Source organism: Lytechinus pictus, chromosome 1 (assembly GCF_037042905.1).
Source record: "Lytechinus pictus isolate F3 Inbred chromosome 1, Lp3.0, whole genome shotgun sequence".
Classification (NCBI taxonomy): domain Eukaryota; kingdom Metazoa; phylum Echinodermata; class Echinoidea; order Temnopleuroida; family Toxopneustidae; genus Lytechinus; species Lytechinus pictus.
This window is the reverse complement of record NC_087245.1, coordinates 21586029-21608958: the sequence shown is the minus strand read 5'-3', so window position 1 is coordinate 21608958 and position 22930 is coordinate 21586029. Positions and strand designations below refer to the sequence as shown.

At 37.9% G+C, this 22930-nt stretch overlaps 1 protein-coding gene across 2 annotated transcripts; it reads left to right on the top strand.

Annotated features, from left to right (window-relative positions):
* Positions 1-189: 189 nt before the first annotated feature.
* On the top strand, positions 190-21673 carry LOC129259362 (protein arginine N-methyltransferase 2-like). Of its 2 annotated transcripts, XR_010293297.1 has the most exons (11): positions 190-415; positions 8409-8591; positions 9207-9296; positions 11171-11242; positions 13081-13245; positions 14874-15046; positions 16363-16492; positions 17021-17160; positions 17810-17981; positions 18818-20125; positions 20175-21673. XR_010293297.1 is itself a non-coding variant. In XM_064098008.1 (10 exons), the coding sequence occupies exons 1-10, from the start codon at positions 248-250 to the stop codon at positions 18848-18850; spliced, it is 1326 nt and encodes a 441-aa protein (XP_063954078.1). In that variant the 5' UTR covers positions 203-247; the 3' UTR covers positions 18851-21417. The 2 variants fall into 2 exon arrangements, 1 of the variants encoding a protein (XP_063954078.1); XM_064098008.1 differs by having other exon boundaries at positions 203-415; positions 18818-21417.
* Positions 21674-22930: the final 1257 nt, after the last annotated feature.

Genomic DNA, 22930 nt, shown 5'->3' with positions numbered 1-22930 from the left:
ATAATGTTGATGATGATGGTGGTGGTTGTCAGGATGAAGTTTGATAATTTCTTTACCTATTCCTCCTCTACTACTATATTGGTTTTGTTCAGAAGCGGCGATAGTAGAGTAGATTTGAATTTGACCCCATTTGATTCCATTGGGGCGTGCTGCCTTTGTTGTAGACGGCCGATGGTCGGTCGCGTCGGTATTATGGGGCCGCACCGAGGTCGATTAGTAGTCGAGAGCGAGACGACATCCCAATGCCATGAAAATGGGGGATAGATCGGATGGAAATTCAACATCATTTACAACTTGCAATGGAAATGAAAATCAAAGTGGAGATTGCAGTCACATAAATGATGGGGATGAAGAGGATTATGAGCTAGAAATCGTAACCGCTGTCGCAGATTTCTGTGCAATTGACGATAGCCAGGTATGAGTGCAATTCCTTTCTGTAGTCCCACGTGAAGAAATTAATGTTCTATCTATCTTGATTATGGTTAGATTCGTAAGTCATGATTTATCATTTTGTGTTATTATTCGTTTGGCATGATGTGAGCCCGGGGGGGGGGGGGCAGTCAAATGTATTGCTGTACACATGCGTGACCAAATTATTTCCAAACACCCCCTAAACAAGTTTTTTTTCTCCGTGTGCAAAATATCAGACTACCAGACAAGGGTCCCTCACCGTACACACCAATTGAAGATCTCTTCATCAGCTTACGAGGAGTGAATAAACAACTGAAAGAACTTAACACCAACAAAGCCAGTGGTCCAGATGAAATACCTGCTAGAATGTTAAGAGACTATGCAGATGAGATTAGCCCAGTCCTTACTCATCTCTTCCAACAATCCTATGATGAGGGAATTCTTCCAAGTGATTGGCTAAGAGCTCAAGTGGCCAGCATCTACAAGTCTGGCGACAAGAGTAACCCAGCCAACTATAGACCGGTGTCACTCACGTGCATCTGCTGCAAGATCCAAGAGCACATTGTATTGAGCCACATGTCAAAATACTTGGAAAAGAATAACATCATCAACCCAAACCAACATGGATTTAGGAAGGGACTGTCATGCGAAACGCAACTTGTTGAGGCCATCAATGACTGGGCATACAACATCGACCAGCAATGTCAGACAGACGCCTTCTTTCTTGACTTTAGTAAGGCCTTTGATAAGGTATCACACAGGAAGCTGCTCTACAAATTGGAGTATTATGGCATTACTGGTCAAATGCATGGATGGATCAAAGCTTTTCTATCAGGCAGATCTCAGTCAGTTCATGTTGATGGAACATCCTCACCACGAGCCAGTGTACTCTCAGGCGTGCCGCAAGGCTCAGTACTCGGGCCTGTGTTATTCCTGCTGTACATCAATGACATCTGTGAATGCATCTCATCACCAATCAGACTCTTTGCTGATGACTGTGTGCTGTATCGCAAGGTCAAGACAAGAGCTGACCACGCAATTCTCCAGCGAGATCTTTCAACATTATCAGATTGGGCAAAACTGTGGGATATGTCCTTCAATGTCAAGAAGTGTGCCCACATGTGTATCTCATTGAAACGACAACCCTTGGCTTGCAACTTTACCATCAGTGACCAACCTGTTCCAACGGCAACCTCCTGTAAATACCTCGGTGTGACCATCACAGACAACCTGAGTTGGAACTCCCATGCACAGAAGATATCCTCCAAAGCTGCTCGTACTCTTGGAATCATACGTCGAGCATTGGGTAAATGTGACCTGAAAGTGAGAGACATTGCGTACAAGCAACTTGTCAGACCTCAACTTGAGTATGCTTCATGTGCATGGAATCCTCACATACAGAAAGATGTAAACATTATTGAGAACATTCAACGTCAGGGTGCTCGGTTTGTCCTTCATGACTATAGCAGAGAATCCAGTGTAACATCGATGTTGTCAACTCTTCACTGGGATACTCTCCAACACAGACGCCTTCTTAGCCAATGTGAGATGTTCTACAAAATTCATCACAATTATGTTTACATCAACATGCCACATCAGATTAAGTTAAGCAGCAGTTCTCGTCCACAACGTTCACAACACACTGGACATCAGCTCAAGTACACCCAGCCTTTTTGTAGAGTGAACTGCTACATGTACAGTATGTTCCCAAGAACCATCCGTATTTGGAATACTCTCCCAAACGCTGCTGTAACTTCGACCTCTATAGCTGGCTTCCGGGGAGCAACATTGCCTATCATTCAGCAAATGTTGCCTCCCCCTCCCCTTAAGATGCTGTAAGAGGGACACACACGCACCACCCGCACACTGCACCTAGCACACTGTATATAGTGCACCAAGAATACCACCACAGGATCACCACATCACCTGAAGCACTGGCAGCACCTGACACAGCACAACCCTCTCCAGGACAGCGTGTACGCTTTTGGGAGAGTACTTCTTCAAGATTCAAGATCCCCTAACAAAAGACTAGAGTAGAGTCTAACGTTAGACTAAACAAGTTTTTCGCGGGCTTTATTTACACCGATTTACACATTGGCCCCTAAATAGGGTGTCTGACATGTCTGAAGCCACACTGAAAACTGTCAGCATAAAACAGGCTGATTTAGGGGAAAATATGGCACATTTTTTCGGAAATTCAGGCTGCTACTAGTGCTAGAAAAATGTGATCTGAATTGATTATTAACTTGTGAGTTGTGTTTGGCATGTATGGAAAGAGAAAAGTCAGGGGCTTCTTTTGACAGTAAGGACAATTTTATAGGATTATTTGAAATAAGGATTTAGAGATAAATTGCAAACCCTTATTTGTGTGTTGAGATTGGCATTTCCCCATGTGTTTTCTGTGGGAAAATGAAATTTCTGTTTTGCACAATTTTTTTCACTTTGTCGCAATTTTTTATTGTGATCTTTTTTCCAAATCTTTATAAAAATCATACCATTAGAAAGAACATAAAAAATCTTATTGAACTATTTATGGACAAGTTTTTGGCATTAATAATAAATTAATAACAGCTCTCGGCCTCAGAAGCTAAAAATTTGGATTTGTGTGTGTCCATTTCTTAACTACACAGTCCATGGCAGAGAAGTGCTGAAAATTGACCTAATTTCATTCTTCTTTTTTGCAGCCAATAATTGGATTTTTCTTTAAAATGTTACATTTCTGTCAGTCTGAAGGTTATTTCTCTTCAAATTCACAAAGAAAATGTCATATTTTCATGAAATAAGAAAAAAAAAAAAAATCTCCAGAAACCCTACCCTAAACAAGTTGTCACCAGAATATGACCCCAGGGAAAAAGCTTGGGGTAAAAGCACAATTCACCCTTTTGATGGGTGAAAAGGGGCGCAATAATAAAGAGAAAATAATAGTTAGTGCATATACTATAATCGCTTTACAACTTTTCTGAAATATATGCTGGAAAATACTGAATTATTATGACAAACATTGAGGATCAGGTTCTTCTTTGATCATTCACCATCAATACCGCTGAGCGTACAAAAGCACCAGCCAAAAACGTCTGTGTTACCATTTTCAGTTCATGAACTGAAAAAAAATAGGAATTTCTGTGTGATGCTCTGGAACAGAAATTTAGGCTGAAAATTTAGGTTTTGACTGCAGCACATACGTATCATACATTTATACAAAGTACCCCCCCCCCCCCGGTCACGTACGTGCAGTCGCCGCTGGCTAACGTCAGCTTAATGGACGACGCCATACTGCCAGATTTGGCCCGCGCCCTCACCGGCTAACGCTCGAACGCCATTCATCCATACACTAATTCCTTTTGATTACCGTTGATAAAAACCTCGTTCAAATCTTTTCCAGAATTCTTATGAATTAGCGATGGATGTTTTTCCGTTAATCAAATATCCTTTATTATACCAATATTTTTTTTATATTTATAACATTTTTATTTTAATCACAATTTCAGTCCAAACGCGGGTCTGTTTTTGTGAACCCACGTTGTTTGTGCATGCCCACGTATGGCCTTACGCGTATTGAAAGGAATGATGTTGGGTCGAAAAACAGAATTGTTGTTATTGTTTGTTCCGTGTTTGTTGGGGATGAAACTATGATGGCGACCAGTCACGTTTGACTGTACCGCCAGATAGTTAAGATTAATTAATTAAGGTCAAGGTGAGATAAGAGAAATGAGCAAGGGGCTTTGTGGTGGGGGGGGGAGGGAGAGAGAGAGAGAGGGGGGGGGAGTTAAGAGGGCCGAGTGGGGATACAGTTTCATCATGCAGTACAGGGCGTCGATGAACACCTTAATTTTTTTCTCCAAAATATGGAAAGTGACAGAATAATCAGAAAAAGGTTGATTGGTTCTGATTTTGAAAAAAACAAAAAAACAATTCAAACAGAATTAATCAAGATTGCTGTTATTCTTCATGGTTGTAGAATTTAATTTAGTTTCTCTGATAAGTTCTTTCAAACAAATCAAATTTTGATTAATCGTATTTGATTTATTTCACTCTTTTCTTTCGCCCCGTTTTTTTTTCTTCCAAAAAATCAGGGAGCTGAAAAAGATGACAGCTAAAACCTAAAGATATGGGGGTAGCTATGACCTTGGAGAGGGCGCAGCCCCATGCACTTGCAGATCCAGATCGATTTTCATTTCATAGGGGACACTTAGAGTAGCCCCTATTTCTTCAATATTTTTTTACAAGCAAAAAAAAAAAAAGAGTCAATGAAGACATCATGCCACCGACAGCTGCCTCGTCAAAGGGGGGCGGTCGATTATTTTGAGCATTTTTTTTTTCATTTTGTCCTCAATAGGGGAGCTAGGGGGGTCAATTAATTCTATATACACTTCTATTGTGTTTATATATGGGGGGGGGGGTCTGCTATTGAGCATGTTTTTAAAAGGGCTTAATATAACAGAAATTGTATGATTTTAACACAATAAAATGTATCATGGAGGTTAATACTAAATTAATTAATACATAAGTAATGATAATTGTTTTAATTGAAAATGAAAATAATAAAGGCACCCATAGATCTTAACATCTCATAACCTGTTTTGGAAGTTGAACAGGCATAAAGTATGTTTAGCTGTAGCTGATGCTTTGATCCCGCAACCAAATAATGATAGCATAAAGTAGCTGTTATATCAGTGGCGTAACGAGCGAAAAAAATTGAGGGTTACCAGTATACGATATGACATATCGGGCAAAATTTATAAAAGTATATAGTTGCAAGCAAGCGACATGAGCATAATTTTGACGTTTGTGTTACAAAATTCCAATCAAACAATTTCGCAAGATTCTCTTTCCTTTTCCTTTTTTTTCTTGTTCGTGAATTGGGGGCATGCAAGACCCCCCCCCCCCCTAACAGCACCACTCTTTGTTATGTCACTGTCTAAAATTGGATTTCAACTTTGAGAATTTGAATTTCTAATCCAAAGGGATAAGACAAAAATATTTGCAGATTACTTATTTCAAAGTATTTTTACCTAACTCCCCAACTCTGCTCTAGCTGCACTGCACGTTGCCCAACGGCCTTCCACCAAAGGGCCAGGCCGACTCGCCCCGTGAGCAAGTGACCGCGTTCGCGTAAGTTCACCCGAAGCCATGACTAAATTCTGACCATAAACATCACCTAACTAATCACTCTCTGACAATATTTCAAAGTATCTTTTATTACAGTCGATCCTTTGGGCCATTAAACGATAGTATTTCCAATGTTATCATGACAAACAATTTTAATGAGATAGTGGCATTGTAGAAAAAACAAATTTATAAGCACGAAATGGCACCAGATATATCATCAAACATACAGCGCAGCGTTCGGGACTGGTAAGTGGTACGGCTCGCTTGGAGTTTTCGCCCCGACGAATTCGGCGAAAACGTTACCATTGCGCCGTGCGAATGTTCAATCTACGGCTCTCAATCAGAGACTTGAATGTCTCTTTTCGCATTATCGAAAATGTATCATAGACTTTGTTTGATTTGTTTACAAGTAAGTTGCATATCCGTCGTGATAATTAGGAAAATCCACAATGTCTTCTTCTAATTCTGTAAAAATTACGTCTTCAAAGTGCCCGTGTCAGAAAATTGCCGAAAATCGTAAAAACTTGCCTAAAATTTCTCTTTTTGAAAGTTTATCTATGGTCTGGAAAAAAATGTTATAACTTATGTAGACATATACCGTGAACAAATGCATCCTCGATCACTGAAATGAAGTATTTGCTAAGATATTTTATCTCAGGCCGCGTTACCATGGCAACTTGGAAAAATCCTTATTTTTTAAGAATAAAATTCTGGTTTTAAAGGTCATTTTAGAGACATAAAACTTACCCTATTTTGAAGTATTGGGTTTAAATTTCACATAAAACTGAATTATCTATGTTTATACTTTCGTATATGAATATTCATATTTCTTGTAGAATCTTAGTTTTTGATTGGTCAATGTTTCAGTCACGGCTAATGACTGAGTGTAAAAAAAATCTGAAAATGTGCATTTTATCGGCAACCAACAAGCAAGATGGCGGAACACATTAAGTTGGCGCTATGCACGTACGTGCGGTATGTTCTAGCTGCATTAGAAACATGATGAACTGTAGACGAACCTGACCCTGTCTGTTTGAAATCAAAATTTTGGATTTTACATTACATATTTTGAGAAACTAGTAAGTTTATAATATTCATAAAAAGTTTTTTTTTCATTCATGGGGGATACCTCCCCCATTAAAAGTGGGATTTAAGGAGAAACCAAAGAGGGTGAAGTGAGACGCTGTAGTAGCGTCGCACCAACCACCACCATTACGAGTCATGGGCAATTCCATAAAATAATCAACCTTTTTGTACGTCCGACCCCCATTTATCTCAAGTCTTACTTCACTTCTTAAACTGACCAAGTCATGGACCCTTGAGAACATTACTGACTGTCAAAAGAACAAGAAATCACAGACAGAAAATTTCACGAAGGCCCCACGTATAGGGGGTCGGACGTACCTATTTTATGAAACTGCCTAAAGGAGTTATCCGTCTGTGTCAGAGGAGGACTGAGAAAAATCAGAAAATTAAAACCCAGAAGAAATGGCAGATTTTTTTCAGTCTAGTCTCATAGTTGCTATGCTGGAGTACTGTAGATTTACCAACCAATCAGCATTTGACATGTCTATCAGCGTTCCTAGATTGTTTTGTTTTTAAGTAATCCCTAAACGAAGACAATCCTAGAAAGCACAGACAATCTTTAGTTTCAAACAGTGGGATATGGTGATTTTTGTAACAGTACTTAATTGGCATATATGCTTTCTGGAAAGATATTAAAGAGCATATTTTTGTATCTTATAGATTGCTTCGTCGGGATTCGATGACTTAGTTTGGTAATGATGTTTACTATGAACAGCAGTCAACTTGTGGGTGGATTTGGAGAGAAATGTCACTCCTAATGGTTTTGTTTACTTTTACTTTACTTTAATAGAAATAGAGATAGTAAATAAAGAGATGGTGATTCAAGAAATATAACTTGCATCATGCCATTGGACTCCTTAGAGATATATAAGGGTCCCATATTTAGACGCAATTCTCGAGCCATATTGGGGTGTTGCAAGAAAATATTTGCGATCAATTGCAAATATTATGTTGCAATTTTACAATTAATAGATCAATTTTAGCTGTAGCAAATCAGAATACACTTCTTATTAGAAGAAGCAGTCTAGAAATCAATCACAAATTTACAATTAATTACAAGACATACGAAAGATTTAGAGACCGAAAATGGACATGCAATTGAACGCAAGTTTCTTGCAACGCCCCAATAGTCTGACAGAATATTTCAATCAACACTTAGTTTACCTTGGGAGAGTAATTATTTAGATATATCTCTGAAGTAATCCAATGTGCCTCTGATGACATTTTGGATGTTATTTGCCTAGAGTTGCTTGATGAATGACACTCTGAATGTGATTTGCCTCTAATGTCATTCTTAGTGTGATTTGCCTCTGATGACATTCTTGATGTGATTTGCCTTTAATGACATTCTTGATGTGATTTGCCTCTGACAATATTCTGGATGTAATTTGCCTTTAATGACATTCTGGATGTAATTTGCCTCTGATGACATTCTAGATGTAATTTGCCTCCAATGACATTCTGGATGTGATTTGCCTCTGATGACATTCTGGATGTAATTTGCCTCCGACGACATTCTGGATGTAATTTGCCTCTGATGACATTCTGGATGTGATTTGCCTCTGACGACATTCTGGATGTCATTTGCTCCCAATGACATTCTGGATGTGATTTGCCTCTGATGACATTCTGGATGTAATTTGCCTCCGACGACATTCTGGATGTAATTTGCCTCCGACGACATTCTGGATGTAATTTGCCTTTGATTACATTCTGGATCTGATTTTTGCCTGGCTGAATCAACCTCTACACAAGTAAGCAGTGCAACCTTATGATGTCTCAAAATCTGTTTTTCCTTCCAGTTGAGCTTTGAAACCGGGCAAGTGCTATCAGTGCTGCGCAAAACCAACGTTGACTGGTGGTGGGCACGCAAGGGTAATACCACAGGTTACATTCCAACCAATCACATTGCTACAGAATCCACGGATCCTGCATCGAAACCTGACTGGCAAGATGATGAATACTTTGGGAGCTACAGTACTTTGGTAAGAGTCCTTGGTATCATATTAGTGGATGATCATTATAGCATTGGCCCGTTACACAGTTACGCTTATAATTATTTATACATCAAGTAAAATGGTAGGTTTTCATGCCTCTGAGGTTGTGCCATTATAAGAGTGGTGATCTTTTTTTTTATTCATATTTTGTCCACGTTTTCTTGTATCTATTCATTAAGAATCAAAATGTTTTACTATATTCATTTATTTATTTGTCATTATTTTTTTTTTTTGGTGGGGGGAGCAAGATCAAGATCAAAGTCACAGAGGTCATTATACATTCGAACATCTTGTTCTTGAGATAACTGAATAACTGTACATGTATTTTACTTTAAACATGAATATTGTTTGCATATTAGAGGAACATTTATCTGATTAGAGTTGGGGGTCACAAGGTCAAAGTTCGAAATTCAGAAAGGTCATTATGTTCTGTTCCTGAAACATTTTAAGATACCAATAGGGCCCATGTTAATTTTGCTGATATATATTCAAGAAACATATAATGGAAGTCTTTATGCTCTTTAAAACATGATGCACAGTTTATTACTAACCACTCCATTTAATCATCTATACTTTATTTTTTCCTATTGCTTCCTTGTACAGAAATTGCAACAGGAAATGCTAAGTGACCAAGCCAGGAATGAAGCTTATCAAGTTGCCATTGAAAGAAACAAGGAAGCAATGAAAGGGAAGGTATGTGAATACTCATTTATGTTTAGTGGGGGTACTTTTCATGAAATAGATCAATATACTCTCGGAACTATGACCCCTGTTACATCTGAAAGTTTCCTACCCGAGACCCGACCGAGTGCACTTGCAACCTTGACTGGATTATTGGTGGATTAGCTTCGTGAACGGACCTAGTGCAAAATGTGGTCTGTTTACATCACAGCATTCATTCCCTCCCCTATCGGTACGGTTTCGAACGGTATCCGATTGCTGACACCAAAGGGCGCTCTCGATCTAGGCTCTGAATAATTTGCGCGCGCTAATTGAAGTTGTTTACATTTCGTTACACTCGTCGGCTGCTACACAGAAATGACAGGGTGGGACATGTGCCGATCATTTCCAGTGAGAGTCGAAACGACTCTTTACCTTTACCTTTACCTGAGATTCTGGAAGAATGCTGATGATCCCAGCAGTCGTTGAAGATATGATCGACTTGAAAAGGAAACGTTTAAAATGCTTCCTTCTTTCCACTCAAATCAAAGACTTTATCAATCACAATTCACATGTCGCATGCCGCAAAACATTCGAAGAGGGGATAGCACGCGCTATGACATAATTTGACAGCTGGCGAACAGACCGAGATAGGTTCGAAAGCTTGTGTGCATTTACATCTACGAATCGGTGGACCGGGGCCGGCCCGATACCTATCCGAGACTACCTCTGGATGTGGTCTCGGGTAGGTTCGCTAAAAGGTGGCCCGAGGTAGGTTTGGGATGTTTACATCTGAATTCTTTATAGGTCAGGAGGGAGCGCGGATTAGAGATTCCTCATGAAAGAGAGTCTGGGCATCTATTGTTTATGACTTGGTGGCATGAACAAAAGAATGTAGTCACTTAGAATGTTAACAGGTGGCTACTTTGGTCAGACCAGTAATACAGAACAAATAGGCCTATTTTCTTTTTGAAAATTTGTATTGATTTTTTGTTTGTAACTGATTTGCATTCCCTCTTCTTTGATTCACGACAAATAAACTTTTTTTTTTCTTACTTCTGTGCACTTTGCGAAGAACGCCCATATTATTTTGTGGGATTTTATACCCCAAACTTGTAAGTATTGAATCTGTCCAACCCTCTTTATCTATATTTCAATATATCATCTTTAGTTCTTTTATATTTTGTCTCCTCCTGACTGGCAATAACTTTGTTTGTTACACTACGAATAAAAAAAAATACAGAGTCTTATTTTGAAGACTACACGAATGAAAGGGTACGGTTGGCCGCACTTTGAAGATACATGGCTCTAATGTATTATTGTGTGTGTTTGCTTGGGGATTGCTGTGCTGTGATTGGTCACTTGATCGGCGACAATGACCTTTTTTGGAACAGGTCGCTTTCTCGTACATCAGAGGAAATAACTTGAATAGCAAAATAGTATTTCATTCAAAAGAGCATTATTTTTCGTTATTTCTGTTTGTTCAATTTCATCAATAGATACGTCATTTGAAAGGGTAAACATTGAACTTTCATTTTATCTTCTTAATTTCTTGGTATCTCTACAATTCCTCAGGTTATTTACTCTTTGAAATGTTTATGAAATCATAATTTTCTAGGTTTTACTTATTGAAAAAAAAATGATGTAAAATATTACATCTTTTCTCCATTTTTCCAAACGCGAATATGAAAGATGATAACACGACCATAAAGCCCATGAACCATGCATCATTTCATGTGTAGAAGGTTTTATTATACAACGTACGGGTAAAGAATTATGACCGTTTTAAAATCAGTCGCTGCTCACATTTCGGTCAATTTAGGATTCCCTCAAATATCCCTGGCAGTAGAGGGGTATTGGGCCTGGCAGAGTAAGAGTTAATGACATATTTTGTTGGTTTTTTACAGGTTGTTTTGGATGTCGGCTGTGGGACAGGGTTTCTTAGCATGCTGTGTGTTAAGCATGGAGGAGCCAAGAGGGTAAGAATCCACATCTGACTTGCATCACTGAACAGTAAATATGAGGGAATGGTGGTACTTGCTAAGTTTTGAGAATGAAACATATACGGTTCATTAACTCTCTATGAAATATCAAGTCTCTTGAATCCTGACAAAAATGAGTTTTCTCAAAAGTTCATTTACAAAACAGCACTAAAGATTTACTCATATAATGTAGAATTGTCCATAAAGAATCATACATTCACTATAATAAAGAATCCTTTATCCGTTCACATAAATCATGTATATCTTTCACAACTATACTTTATGTCTGATACTTTAAAAAACATACAAAAGCTCCAAAGTCAACCACCCGGTGGTGCTGAATTACAACTATTCTTGTACAGAATTATTTATGCAAAACCCTGTTAAAAAAACCAGGTTATTCTGCTCTCAAACTTGAAAACTTTTTGATAATAGAAATCTAGACAAAACTAGAGAAATATTGAGGAAATTTATCAAATAAAATCTGCTGAGGACCCATGCCCATACTTGGCATGTTATCCTTCTCTAGCTGGCTAGGTGTGTCTGCTCCAAGTGTACCATTCTACATGTACAGTGCAAGGAACATGTCCAAACTTAATTTGCATACTGGCACCTAAAAAATCCCAAATACAAAAGCCTATCCTGGGCTAAAAAACATACAGTAAGCGTGCAGTTCAATTACTTCTGGCATTCAAGACTCTATAGATGGGACCTCATTCACACTGGAAAATTAAACCCCATTCTCCAACACTGTTCACATTCATTTCATGGGCAGCAGACCAGAGGATTAAACTTTTGTGTTAGGGGGACGCAACAATACATGTGGATGTCCCCTATCCCCCCCCCCCATGAACAAAGGATAATCTTCTGCTCCACTGCCCATAATTCATTTCAATGACCTCTGGAATAACAGAAACTATAGACAATGCCTTGTCTTTCACACTATGAAATTAACCTCGCTTTTCATTAATCTCATTTCACCATCTTTCACCACCAATGAAACAAAAAGCATTTTTTTACGTTTTCTATTTTATCTCTCTTTATCTGTATTGTTCCAAAAGATGCACAGTACAAGTAATTGCAATTCCACTGTGACACCAACCAACCAATTTTATAAAACAAAGAATGCACAGGATTAAATCTCAGGTATCCACAGTATTATGCAAAAGCAGTCAGGCTTGTTGCACTTTGCATATACCCTCAAGTATGTGCATTGGCATCGCCATTATTCACACGTTCACACTCACAACTATGCATTGTTGTATTAATGTATTGAGCCAAAGTAGTCATTTGGGCTTTAAAAATCTAATATGAGAAACTTGGTCTCTCTAAAATAGGGCCGGGTCATGTCTGAAATCTCTCTTTTTCAGATTCCGATGGTGCCTTACCGGTCAGAATCCAGTATTCCAATATAGATTGATGGCTAGAACTTAAAAACATTACAAATGATAAGAAATGTTCAAGTTCTTAACATCTTAAATTCTCTATACATATTTTAAGTATTGAATAACAATGATTTTCGATTAATGATATAGCCAAAATTTGCATCTTGTCTTTCTTCATTTTCTTGTTCAAAATCATTGATGTTAACAGTATCTATTAGGCAGCTATATTGTGCACTATTTGTCACAGCAAAGGACGTTTTTTTAATCTGAAATGTTCAAGTCACACTATAATCAACTGCATGAATATTGCCTATAGGCTCAGTTGCATACCGAAAAGAAAAATGTAATTGCTTAATATTCAGATTGCTTGAAACAACCAAGAAGGTTTTAATCGCTTTTGTGATTGTTGGCTGGTAAATACATTCTTGTCAATGTTCCCCTTAATATCAGGTTCATTCAATCGAAGCCAGTGAGATGGCGGATACTGCAGAGAAGCTGATTAAACATAACAACCTTTCTGATGAGATCACTTTATATCATGGGAAGGTAGAGGATATAACCTTGCCAGAGAAAGTAGACCTCATCATTTCAGAATGGATGGGAACCCTTCTTATTGTGAGTACTCTCCCCCTTTTTCTCTTTCCTCCTCTCCATGATCTTGGCTCAGTTACACAAAGATTGGCAATTAATTGTAAATTTTAAAAGAAAATATCCTCTGGTATATATACATAAAGTGGCTGTGTTAAACAATAAAATTATGCAACCACATATTAAATTGGCCATCATTGCATACATTTATTCATAATTGAAATATATGCAATATTACACAGTATACCACACAGAGAAAATAAAAAGTGCTTTTAATGTGGGCAATGTTTTCACATTCTTTATTGACCACAAAAGCAAATTATAGGAGCTATTTTGCATTGTTCTAGATGCCTTTGTCACATTTTGGAGCAAACTGTTTCCCCTGCCTTTCCTTATTGCCCAAAATGGTGTTAATCTATGTACATCACTTTGAAGGTACGAAGCTATTTGCAGTCAGACGGCAGGTCCCAAGAAAGTGGCTTCTTTCATCCAAGTGATATTCATGACTTGAGATGTTTTGCATATTTAATGAGCCTGATGCGGACCAAAACACCTCTTTTCATTCGGTCATTGCTGCTCTAATTGTGCATCGAATTTCATGAATTTGGTGTCATTGTAAAGAAGAAGAATCATTCTTTCAGGTCATGTGTTTAAATTTATTCAAAGATTTTGTAATATAGGTTAAAACTTTGATCTAAAATATGCTACAAAATAATTATTTTCACCTGACAAAAGCTGCTATTTTCACACTTTATTTTTGTTTGAGCCCAAATGATTTTTAGATCATGATAAAGCTGAATATGTATGCTTTAAAATGATATAGGTTTCAAAATAAGAATTGGTTTAATCGGGTCAAGATCACACTTTTAATTTGCTAAGTACATAAAGCAGCTTGAAAACAAGAATACTGCACTCTGATTGGTCAAAGAGACCACACAGTGGCAAATTCCAACGGTTCCAGTGCCTGTGTTCATGGGAAGGTCACACTTCCCATGTGGTAATCTCCTCAAATACCCCGCGCCTGTTGTTCTGTGAACCTTATCCAGCCAATCAGAACTCTGGATTTCATGCAAGTACAAAATTTCAGAAATCTCGTCTTGTACCTTGGTGGGAAAAGTGTGATCTTGACCCGATTAAAAGGTGCCGCATATCAAGAGTGGCATTGTGAGAAAGGACAGAAGTTCAGCTTTATGGTGATATAGATATCATTGAGGCTCAAAATAAAAAGTTTTGCACAATTTGCAAAAGAAAACAGAGGAAGAAAATTCAGTTTTGAGGCACATTTTCAGGCCAGAAATTTACTTTTTTAACGAAATATTGTACACAAAATAAATGACCAATATGAAAGAGTAACATTTACTCTATCTGATGGTGCAATAATATTTCATTTAACTTGAGGTTAAAACAGGTAAATTCTTAGAGAAAGAAAGTCTCACGAATCACGAGATTTTGCAAGGAGGAGGATTCAGCCACGAGATGATTTGGATGAATCTGGCCTTTTTGCTCATTAGCATAGGGACCTGCGGTCTGACTGTTTGAATATGATGATAAATAAAGATTCAATATACACCACATACATTATTGAATGTTATGAACTACTGCAATGTGAACCATGTAAGTATAAAAACCATCCTAATCGATGTCTTTTCCCTCAGTTTGAGTTCATGATCGAGTCTGTCCTTATTGCCCGGGACCAATGGTTGAAGGAGGATGGTAAGATGTGGCCTTCCCAAGCCCATCTCTTCCTGGCACCAGCCTCTGCACCCAAACATAAGGATCGCATCCATTTCTGGGACTCTGTTTGTGGTCTGGACTATTCTATCTTGAGGTGAGTGCACTTTTCTGGCAGAATAAATGCACTTGACACATATCCGTACTGAACAATAGGCAACTAGGCATTAAAGGGGGAGAGAACTGGCCAACACTGTGTGTGGTCTCTCGTTGACTGTTTGTTATAAATAGCTAGTCTTGAAATATACCTTTTAAGGTGACTGTTGATAATGAAAAGAGTAAATTAGCTTATGGATTTTGTGTACTTATTTTGCTATTATAAATTTGTAACATGATTATTGTGGTATTAATGTATTTGAGTAGTGCATTAATGTTTTATCATTCAAGTGATTCTATATTACAAGACTACATTGATCAGAGTACTGCATTGTGGGTTATGGCACTGTCCAGACTTTAGTAGTTTAGTACTAAAGGTGGTGGTCGCTCCGTACTGCAACCACGTCTGAATTCAGTACAGCAACCATGCACGTCTGCTCCGTACTGCAACCACGTCTGTTCAGTACAGCAACCACATATGGGATATTTTTAGTTTCTCATTGTCCTGTGAAACAAAGTTTTATTTCTCCCTGAAAATGTGGAATTACCATTGTTTAACATTTTATGGTTCAGTCAAGTTGATCCATTTACCTAATGGGGAAAAGCGCAGTACAAATAATAAGTAATAATAATACTCCTAAGGATGCTGGCTCACATTTGCTATAAAATTTAGATTTTATGATGTGATTAAAGATTCCCAAGACTCACTACTCTGTACTTGCTCTGGTAATTCCCTTAAAAGTTGATGTCAATGTTACATGACACTAAATACTTTATATGAACGTGTATTCCCTAACACTGTTGTGGTAGGGATGATATGAAGTGAAAACATGTTTTAGTCGATATATTCTAAAATTTTACAGAAAATTTATTTTGATCAGGTGTCCAATTTAAATGAAATTATCTTCATATACATTTTATCTTTGAAATTGTCACTCCTGACAATTTAAGCAATGCTGACATTCTTGTTGTGCAATTGATTGCAAAACTGCTACCCTATAACGGGTGAATATCTATTGGGAATGCATTTCTTATTTGTCAACTCATTGTTTGAGTCTTAAAATCTCAACATTAAGGGGAATGATAACAAATTCTGTATCCACATTTGTATTTTTTATTGTTAAATTAGTAAAATGATTAATGAACCAATTTTAATTAGCAGCTTGAGTAAATTTGATGAAGGTTTTCAATATAAACTTGTTACAAGCAGTTCACTTTCATACCTATCTGAGCATTCAGCCTCTCCATACAGAGATGATTTTCCCTCATTTTCAAATTGACACTTACTCAAAATTTTGTTTTCATTATTTTTGACAGAACAGCTGCCATGTCAGAATACTTCTGCAAGCCTCTGATCAATGAAGCACTCAATGCAAGTGATCTGTTAGCTGAAGGAGACGTTGTATATTCATGTGATCTCAACACGGTTACTATAGAAGATCTTGAGGTTTGTTCAGCTTCAAAGTTGTTCTTTTTCTTTCTTTTTTTACACAAGCTGTGGCTTTGGTATTGTACAGAAAACAATTGCAGTGGATGGATTTGTGATTCTTGTACAAACCTTTGAGGGGAATGAAATTTCAGCTTACTGTAAAATGTAAAATGACAGAAACACATCAGAGTTATTATGCTGCATGTATTGAGGAGGCACAATAGCTCAGTCAGGAGAGCGGGGGTTTCATATTCCAGTGACCTGGGTTTGCTCCCCAATTGGTGCGCTAGTGCCCTTTGGTAAGGCATTTAAATCCTCATTGCCAGGTCCCTCGGAGAGGACCTTAAGTCGTTGGTCCTCTGGTTACTTGCTTACGAGCATTGATGCTTTCTAAGGCAATTAGGTAAAAAAATCACTACCATTCACTGTTTGTAATAAAAAAGAATTTAACACATAGTGGAATGCTAAATTTTTATTTTATCTCTTTTTTTAAATATTTTTTTTCATATCCCAAAAAAATAACCTTCTCACATGTTTCTTTGGCAGATGATCAAACAGGATTTTTCATTTACCATCAGCAAAGCAGGAACTCTACATGGCTTTGCTTCCTGGTTCAGTGTGGACTTTGAACCCCTTGAGAAGAGCAGTGCAAAATGTGTGGTGCTGGACACCAGTCCACATGTCCCGTAAGTCCAACATCTATTTCACACCTTGCACATAACAGTTGTACTGTACAGGTTGTATAAAAAAAAAAAAGTAAACCGGCATAGAATCAGATTCAATAAAATATTTATCGCTAAAAAGGTACAACTTCTATTACTGGGTATGCTAGAATATAGTTCTGTAACCATGGATTACTGAACACTATTGTTCTGAAAAAGTAGTCCTTGGCAGGTTGTTCTGTGCACCATGCAGTGGAGGACAAATGGGGGGGTTCTTTTTATTTGGCAACCAGTCAGTTTGATTATTTTTGCCATCCTATATATTCTTCTATATTTTTTTTCTTTAAAATAATCAAAGGGCGATTTTTTTTCTCCCTTCCCCCTTTTTTGTTTTTAAATTAATATATTGATAGGTATATTTCTTAATAATCCAGGGCTTTACTGAAATTATACATTGAAACTGTGAGTGGCCTTTTTTCTTTCTTGTTGTCATTTGGGTAAACATTTTTATTTCATGCATAAATTAGTGATTAGATTTTTTGGAGAAATTGATTTAACGGTTTTGTAGATTATGCTGTAGGTGACGAACAGGTTGATTTTCATTGTGACTGTACAGTCAACGACCAATTGATATGATGTAGAGACTGTCATTTGTATTCATTCTCTCTTTTAGACTGACCCACTGGAAGCAAGCAGCCTTAGTTCTAGATGACTGGTATGATGTAGAGACTGGGGATTCTGTCCAAGGCACTATGAGGATGGAAAGAAGCTTTATGTGGAGAAGACATTTTAGGGTCAGGTTATCAGGGACCATAACTTTCAAAAATTCAAGCAACGTGAAGAAGGTAAGATTGTTTTACGTGTTTTCTTTTTTGTGTTGTGTATATTCCTCCTTGCTGCTCCTCCCCCAACACATCCTCTCTTAATATTTTACCCCCCAAAAAAAAAAAACATCCATCAAGTGCTTTTCCTGAAGCTCTCCCCTGGTTTCTAGTTTGAAATGCTTTTACTATTATAGTTAATATTTGCAGAGCTGGAGAAAACAAGGCTAAAAGGAAGTAAATTCCATGTTTGCAAGTGCAGCTATGTAAGAAAAATATGCATATTTTTGTCTTGAATCTGGAATCTTATAGTGTATGCTACTGAATATTTATAAAGATAATGAAAACATTCTGAACCTAGTCAGTGTTCATAGTTTAATACTGTTTAACAAATGGTTCAGAAGGGTTTTTTATCCTCATTACAGACTTCTACATGTATTAGACTTCAAAGTATGTTACTAGATATTAAAGAAAAAATTCCTATAAGCTATAACAATTCAGTAGTCACGATTCAAGTGAATTGTGTATTTAAAAAAGCACTGCAGTTTATTTTTGTAGCTCATCCAGACTACTGTTATTTCCCTCCCTTTAATCCTTTCAGTATGATATTCAAAGTATGTTGACTTGATAATTGCAATCTAGGCTAGGAGTAGCCTGTGATCAGAGATGGTTCAATTATTTTTATTTTATTCATTTAATTAATTTTATTTATTTATTCAGTTTAAAAATTTCACAATTTTCAAGGCCCAAAATTGAACATGCTTACAATAACTGCAACATAATTATAATGAAAGCTAATCAATTCATAACCAAACAAATTTTTGACAAATGGTCTGCTTTGTTTTTATTTCTCTTGACAGACTTTCAATAAGACGTTCAAGGTATGGAGATGACATCCTTCAGTTAAGTCTCTTCAACCATTTTATATGGACATCATCAACTCCATACAGACAATCTGTGCATGATTCACATCTTAGCTCGTAAAACGGGTATCTGGTAATATGTTCTGCAGCTGTACTGTGCACTAATGTATATGTATTATCTATTGTACTCGGTGCTGATGTGTGTCGGAAATTTACCAGAGCGCCCTCAAGTAATGGGATGGGGTGCACAGACTGGTTAATTTTGATGTCATAACTCCAGTTAAACCGTGGTTTTGATATGAGGGTGAAATCTGGGCAGCCAAACGTATTAATCTGACATTTAAGTTGGACTTTAAAGTATTCTCATCCTCCTCAAACTATCCAACTTCACTCCAATCAGTTATATCTGGAGGAGAGACCTGTGGGTCACAGTGATTTGGTTCTCTCTTTGCATCTCAGGAGCATAGTGCCAAAGCAGTAATGATAATGAAACACTTTGGTTGGAGATTTCAAGATAGCTAACTTCTTGAGACCGTTTTAATAGTCGTGGTCAAAAAAAGAGGCAGGTGTTACATAAAATAATTCAGGTGACAATCAAGAAGTTTATCTGACAACGCTGGAGTAATTGGTGAATTATTGGATGGTCTAATATCACTCGGTCTACTTATCAGGTCGTTCATCTTCACATAATCTAAACCAATTTCGTCTACAACCAGTTCGTCTAATATCCACTTCGTCTAATTCCCACTTGGTCCAATATCCAATTCGTCTAATTTCCATTTGGGCTAATTCTCACTTGGTCTAATATCAAATTTGTCTCATTCCCACTTGGTCTAATATCCAATATGGCTAATAAGCAGTTGGGCTAAAACCATTTAGTCTAATTTGCAGTTAGTCTAACACCACTTGATCTAATTTCCACTTCGGCTAATCTCCACTTGGTCTAATGTTCATTTCGTCTAATTGTTATATGGTCTAATGACCGTTTGGTCTAATTTTCACTTGGTCTAATTTCCATTTAGTCTAATTTCCACTTGGTCTAATAATATCCAATTGGTCTAATTTCCACTTGGTCTTATATCCATATCACTTCGTAGGCCTACCTGAAAGGGGGTAGTGCAGCTGCCGCTGCCGCACGATCATTCAACAACAGGTTTACATGCTCATCCCTGTAAATGGATGGCACGGTGGACAGTTCGTTAGCAGATCTTTCATTTATGTATGATTGTGTGCGTTCCACAGTTATAGCATCAACATCTGGGGGTGAGAGTGCTTCACGCTCTCCCGTGGATTTCGGTACCCCATGTGCCCTGCCCCCTCAATAGTTATGAGGGTACCCGAGCACACTCTCCAGTTCCTGCACCGCCAGTAAATAAATCCGTTTGCCCTTCTCCTCTCCGTGTAGGAGAAACCTTGATAGGCTATGTAAGACTTGCCTTTGGAAGTTTTAAAAACTTGGAAGTTTTAAAAACTTCCATGTCATCCGTAGATGTAATAATAATAATAATAATAATATTAGGGGTGCTCAAGGCGCTTACAATAAACTTAACTCTCTACTGGTACACTTACAATTTGGCCATTAAATAAGTTTTCAAACTGGCCTTGAAATGTTCTACTGATCTACAGTCTTTTAGTCTAGTTGGAAGATTGTTCCATAGACGGGGAGCAGCTGATGCAAATGCCGATCTCCCCATGACCGTCTGGTTTTTGGAATAGAAAGATCAAGATTAGAAGTCTTAGAAGAGTGAAGACCAGAGCAACCAGGCTTGCGAAAATCAAGAAGAGATGAGATGTATTCTGGTGAAGAGAAGGTCAGCGCACGATATGCTATCAGAAGAATTTTATAGGTGAGACGATGTTGAACAGGAAGCCAATGAAGGGACTTAAGGACTGGTGTGATATGGGAAGACCTCCGCGTATAGGTAACTAGACGTGCAGCGGCATTCTGAACAAGTTGAAGTCTCTTTACTTGAGACATGGGAATGCCGTACAACAAAGAGTTACAACAATCGATGCGAGAAGTAACAAATGTATGAACAAGCTGCTCAGCAGCTTTTTTAGGGAGATATTTGCGAACAATATGGAGATTGCGGAGACTGTAGATCACAGGTTTAACACTCGATGATACTTGCGATTCCATTGTCATATTTGAGTCAAAAATTACTCCTAGATTTCGAACTTTATCCACTGGAGTAATAGATAAGGAACCAATATGCAAATTTGGAATTGTCAGCTTGGCTAGTTGCAGCTTAGAACCCAGCATAAGAAACTGAGTTTTGTCATCATTAAGCTTCAAATAATTCTCCATCATCCAGTTCCTAATTTCACTTAAACAGGCTTCAACACGAGCAATCCAGGCATCAACTTCCTCTTGTGTAGGAGAGCACGAAAAATATATTTGCGTGTCATCAGCATACATATGGTGATTGAGATTATGCCTTTGATGTAAGCCAAGTTCGACAATTAGATGATTGAGCCTCGGTAAGACAATTTAGTTTCACATCACGAGTCTAACATTAATCTGAAACTGTACACAGGGGCGGATCCAGGATTTTCAAAAAGGGGGGGCACAAAAAAAAATCTTTCTCACAGCCTACAAAAAAAATCTTTCTCACAGCCTACATAACGAGCGCGAAGTCCCTTATGTGCGGGTTTTGGTTACCTTTAATCAAGATTCCTAGCAAAGTCAACCAATCAATTAAAATTTCATTCAAAATAGAGCCAATCTTTAGATTTTACTTTTACTACTCACCATTTTTCATGGAATGGCCAATATGTTCTCAGTGATGAAGTGGATTTCCCAATATTAATAGTAATAATAGGCATTTATATAGCGCCATCTATCTAGAAATATTCTATTCCGAGGCGCACAAGGAAAGAAAGAATGAGAAAGTTTGGAAGAGTGTCAAAGTGCCAATAACTAATACTGTTAGAAAGATAAGACTTCAGTTTAGATTTGAAGGTCTCCAGTGATGGTATAATTCTACGAGGATACCTAGTTGCAAATAGGTTAATAACCTTGTCATAGTCAAGTTTGATATCCCTGTGGGTAAAGAGCAGCATCAGATCATTTGGGCGACCTCCGCTCATTGTGCTTCTGAATGGAGTTTTTATAAATCTCAACAAAGAATTTGCCCTCTCTACACCACAGCTGGTCACAGGTTTTAGCATAACTAGATGCAAGATTCTGTGAACTTTAGGATATTGAAGAATGTTGCATTGCTGATATGCATCAGTGAGTGATAGTGAGGCACAGGTGTTTCCTGTCCAACGGCGTTTCCACAGTCGCAGTTCCTGAGAGAATGAATCAGGTGAGGGTAAGTCTGGTCCATAAAACTTATGTAATTCGCCCATACATGCTGAGTCAAGCAGGTGGTGATTTCCTGGAATAAAAGCAAGGGCCTTGACAGCTTGAGACGTAAGGTCATTGAATCTTTCATCGATTTCAGTATTGAGTCCGTCTAAGAATTCATGGGATATCCCGATTCGAAAATAATCGGATAAATCCTCAACAGGAAGGTTCCTCTGCCTGGTTTGCCTGATACATCTTCGAGGTATATGCAGTTCTTCGCCAGCAAGGTTGCTCATTTTCACCATTTCAGGAAATATGTTCGTTTCGAACTCTTCCTTGATATTAGCTCGTATTGCTTTCAATTCTTCCTTAATCAGTTTGACATCATCATAAGCTTCAAGAATATCTTTGCTGCTTCCCTGAAGCTGGGTGCTGAGTGCTTTTGTGAACCCAAACAAATGCCTGCAGACATGAAACGCTGTGATGAATGTGGAGCTTGAAATACTCCTAGCTAGCCCACTCACTTGGGTGACAGAATCTGAGTCTCAACCAAGATTTCTTTGAATTGCCTTAAGGGCACCGAGAACTGCCTCGTACATGTCACTAAAGTGCACAAATACTTGTTTGCGTTCCACCCATCTGGTTTCACACTGACTCTTTAGTTTTTTCCCCCCTATTTTAGGCAGTTGAACTGTTTCCCTTTTCCTGTTGACGTCCAAGATTGTTTTCTCCAGGCATCTTTGTCTTTTAGGTGAACTCTTGAAAAAGACTCCTACTGTTTGCAGAGTTCCATACATTGCTCTCACCTCGCCAACATT

Coding starts and splice junctions, on each gene's coding strand:
- LOC129259362 (XM_064098008.1), top strand. CDS start 248: ATGAAAATGGGGGATAGATCGGATGGAAATTCAACATCATTTACAACT. Junction 15,047..16,362: donor CTGGACTATTCTATCTTGAG/GTGAGTGCACTT, acceptor TATTTTTGACAG/AACAGCTGCCATGTCAGAAT. Junction 17,161..17,809: donor GACACCAGTCCACATGTCCC/GTAAGTCCAACA, acceptor TCTCTCTTTTAG/ACTGACCCACTGGAAGCAAG.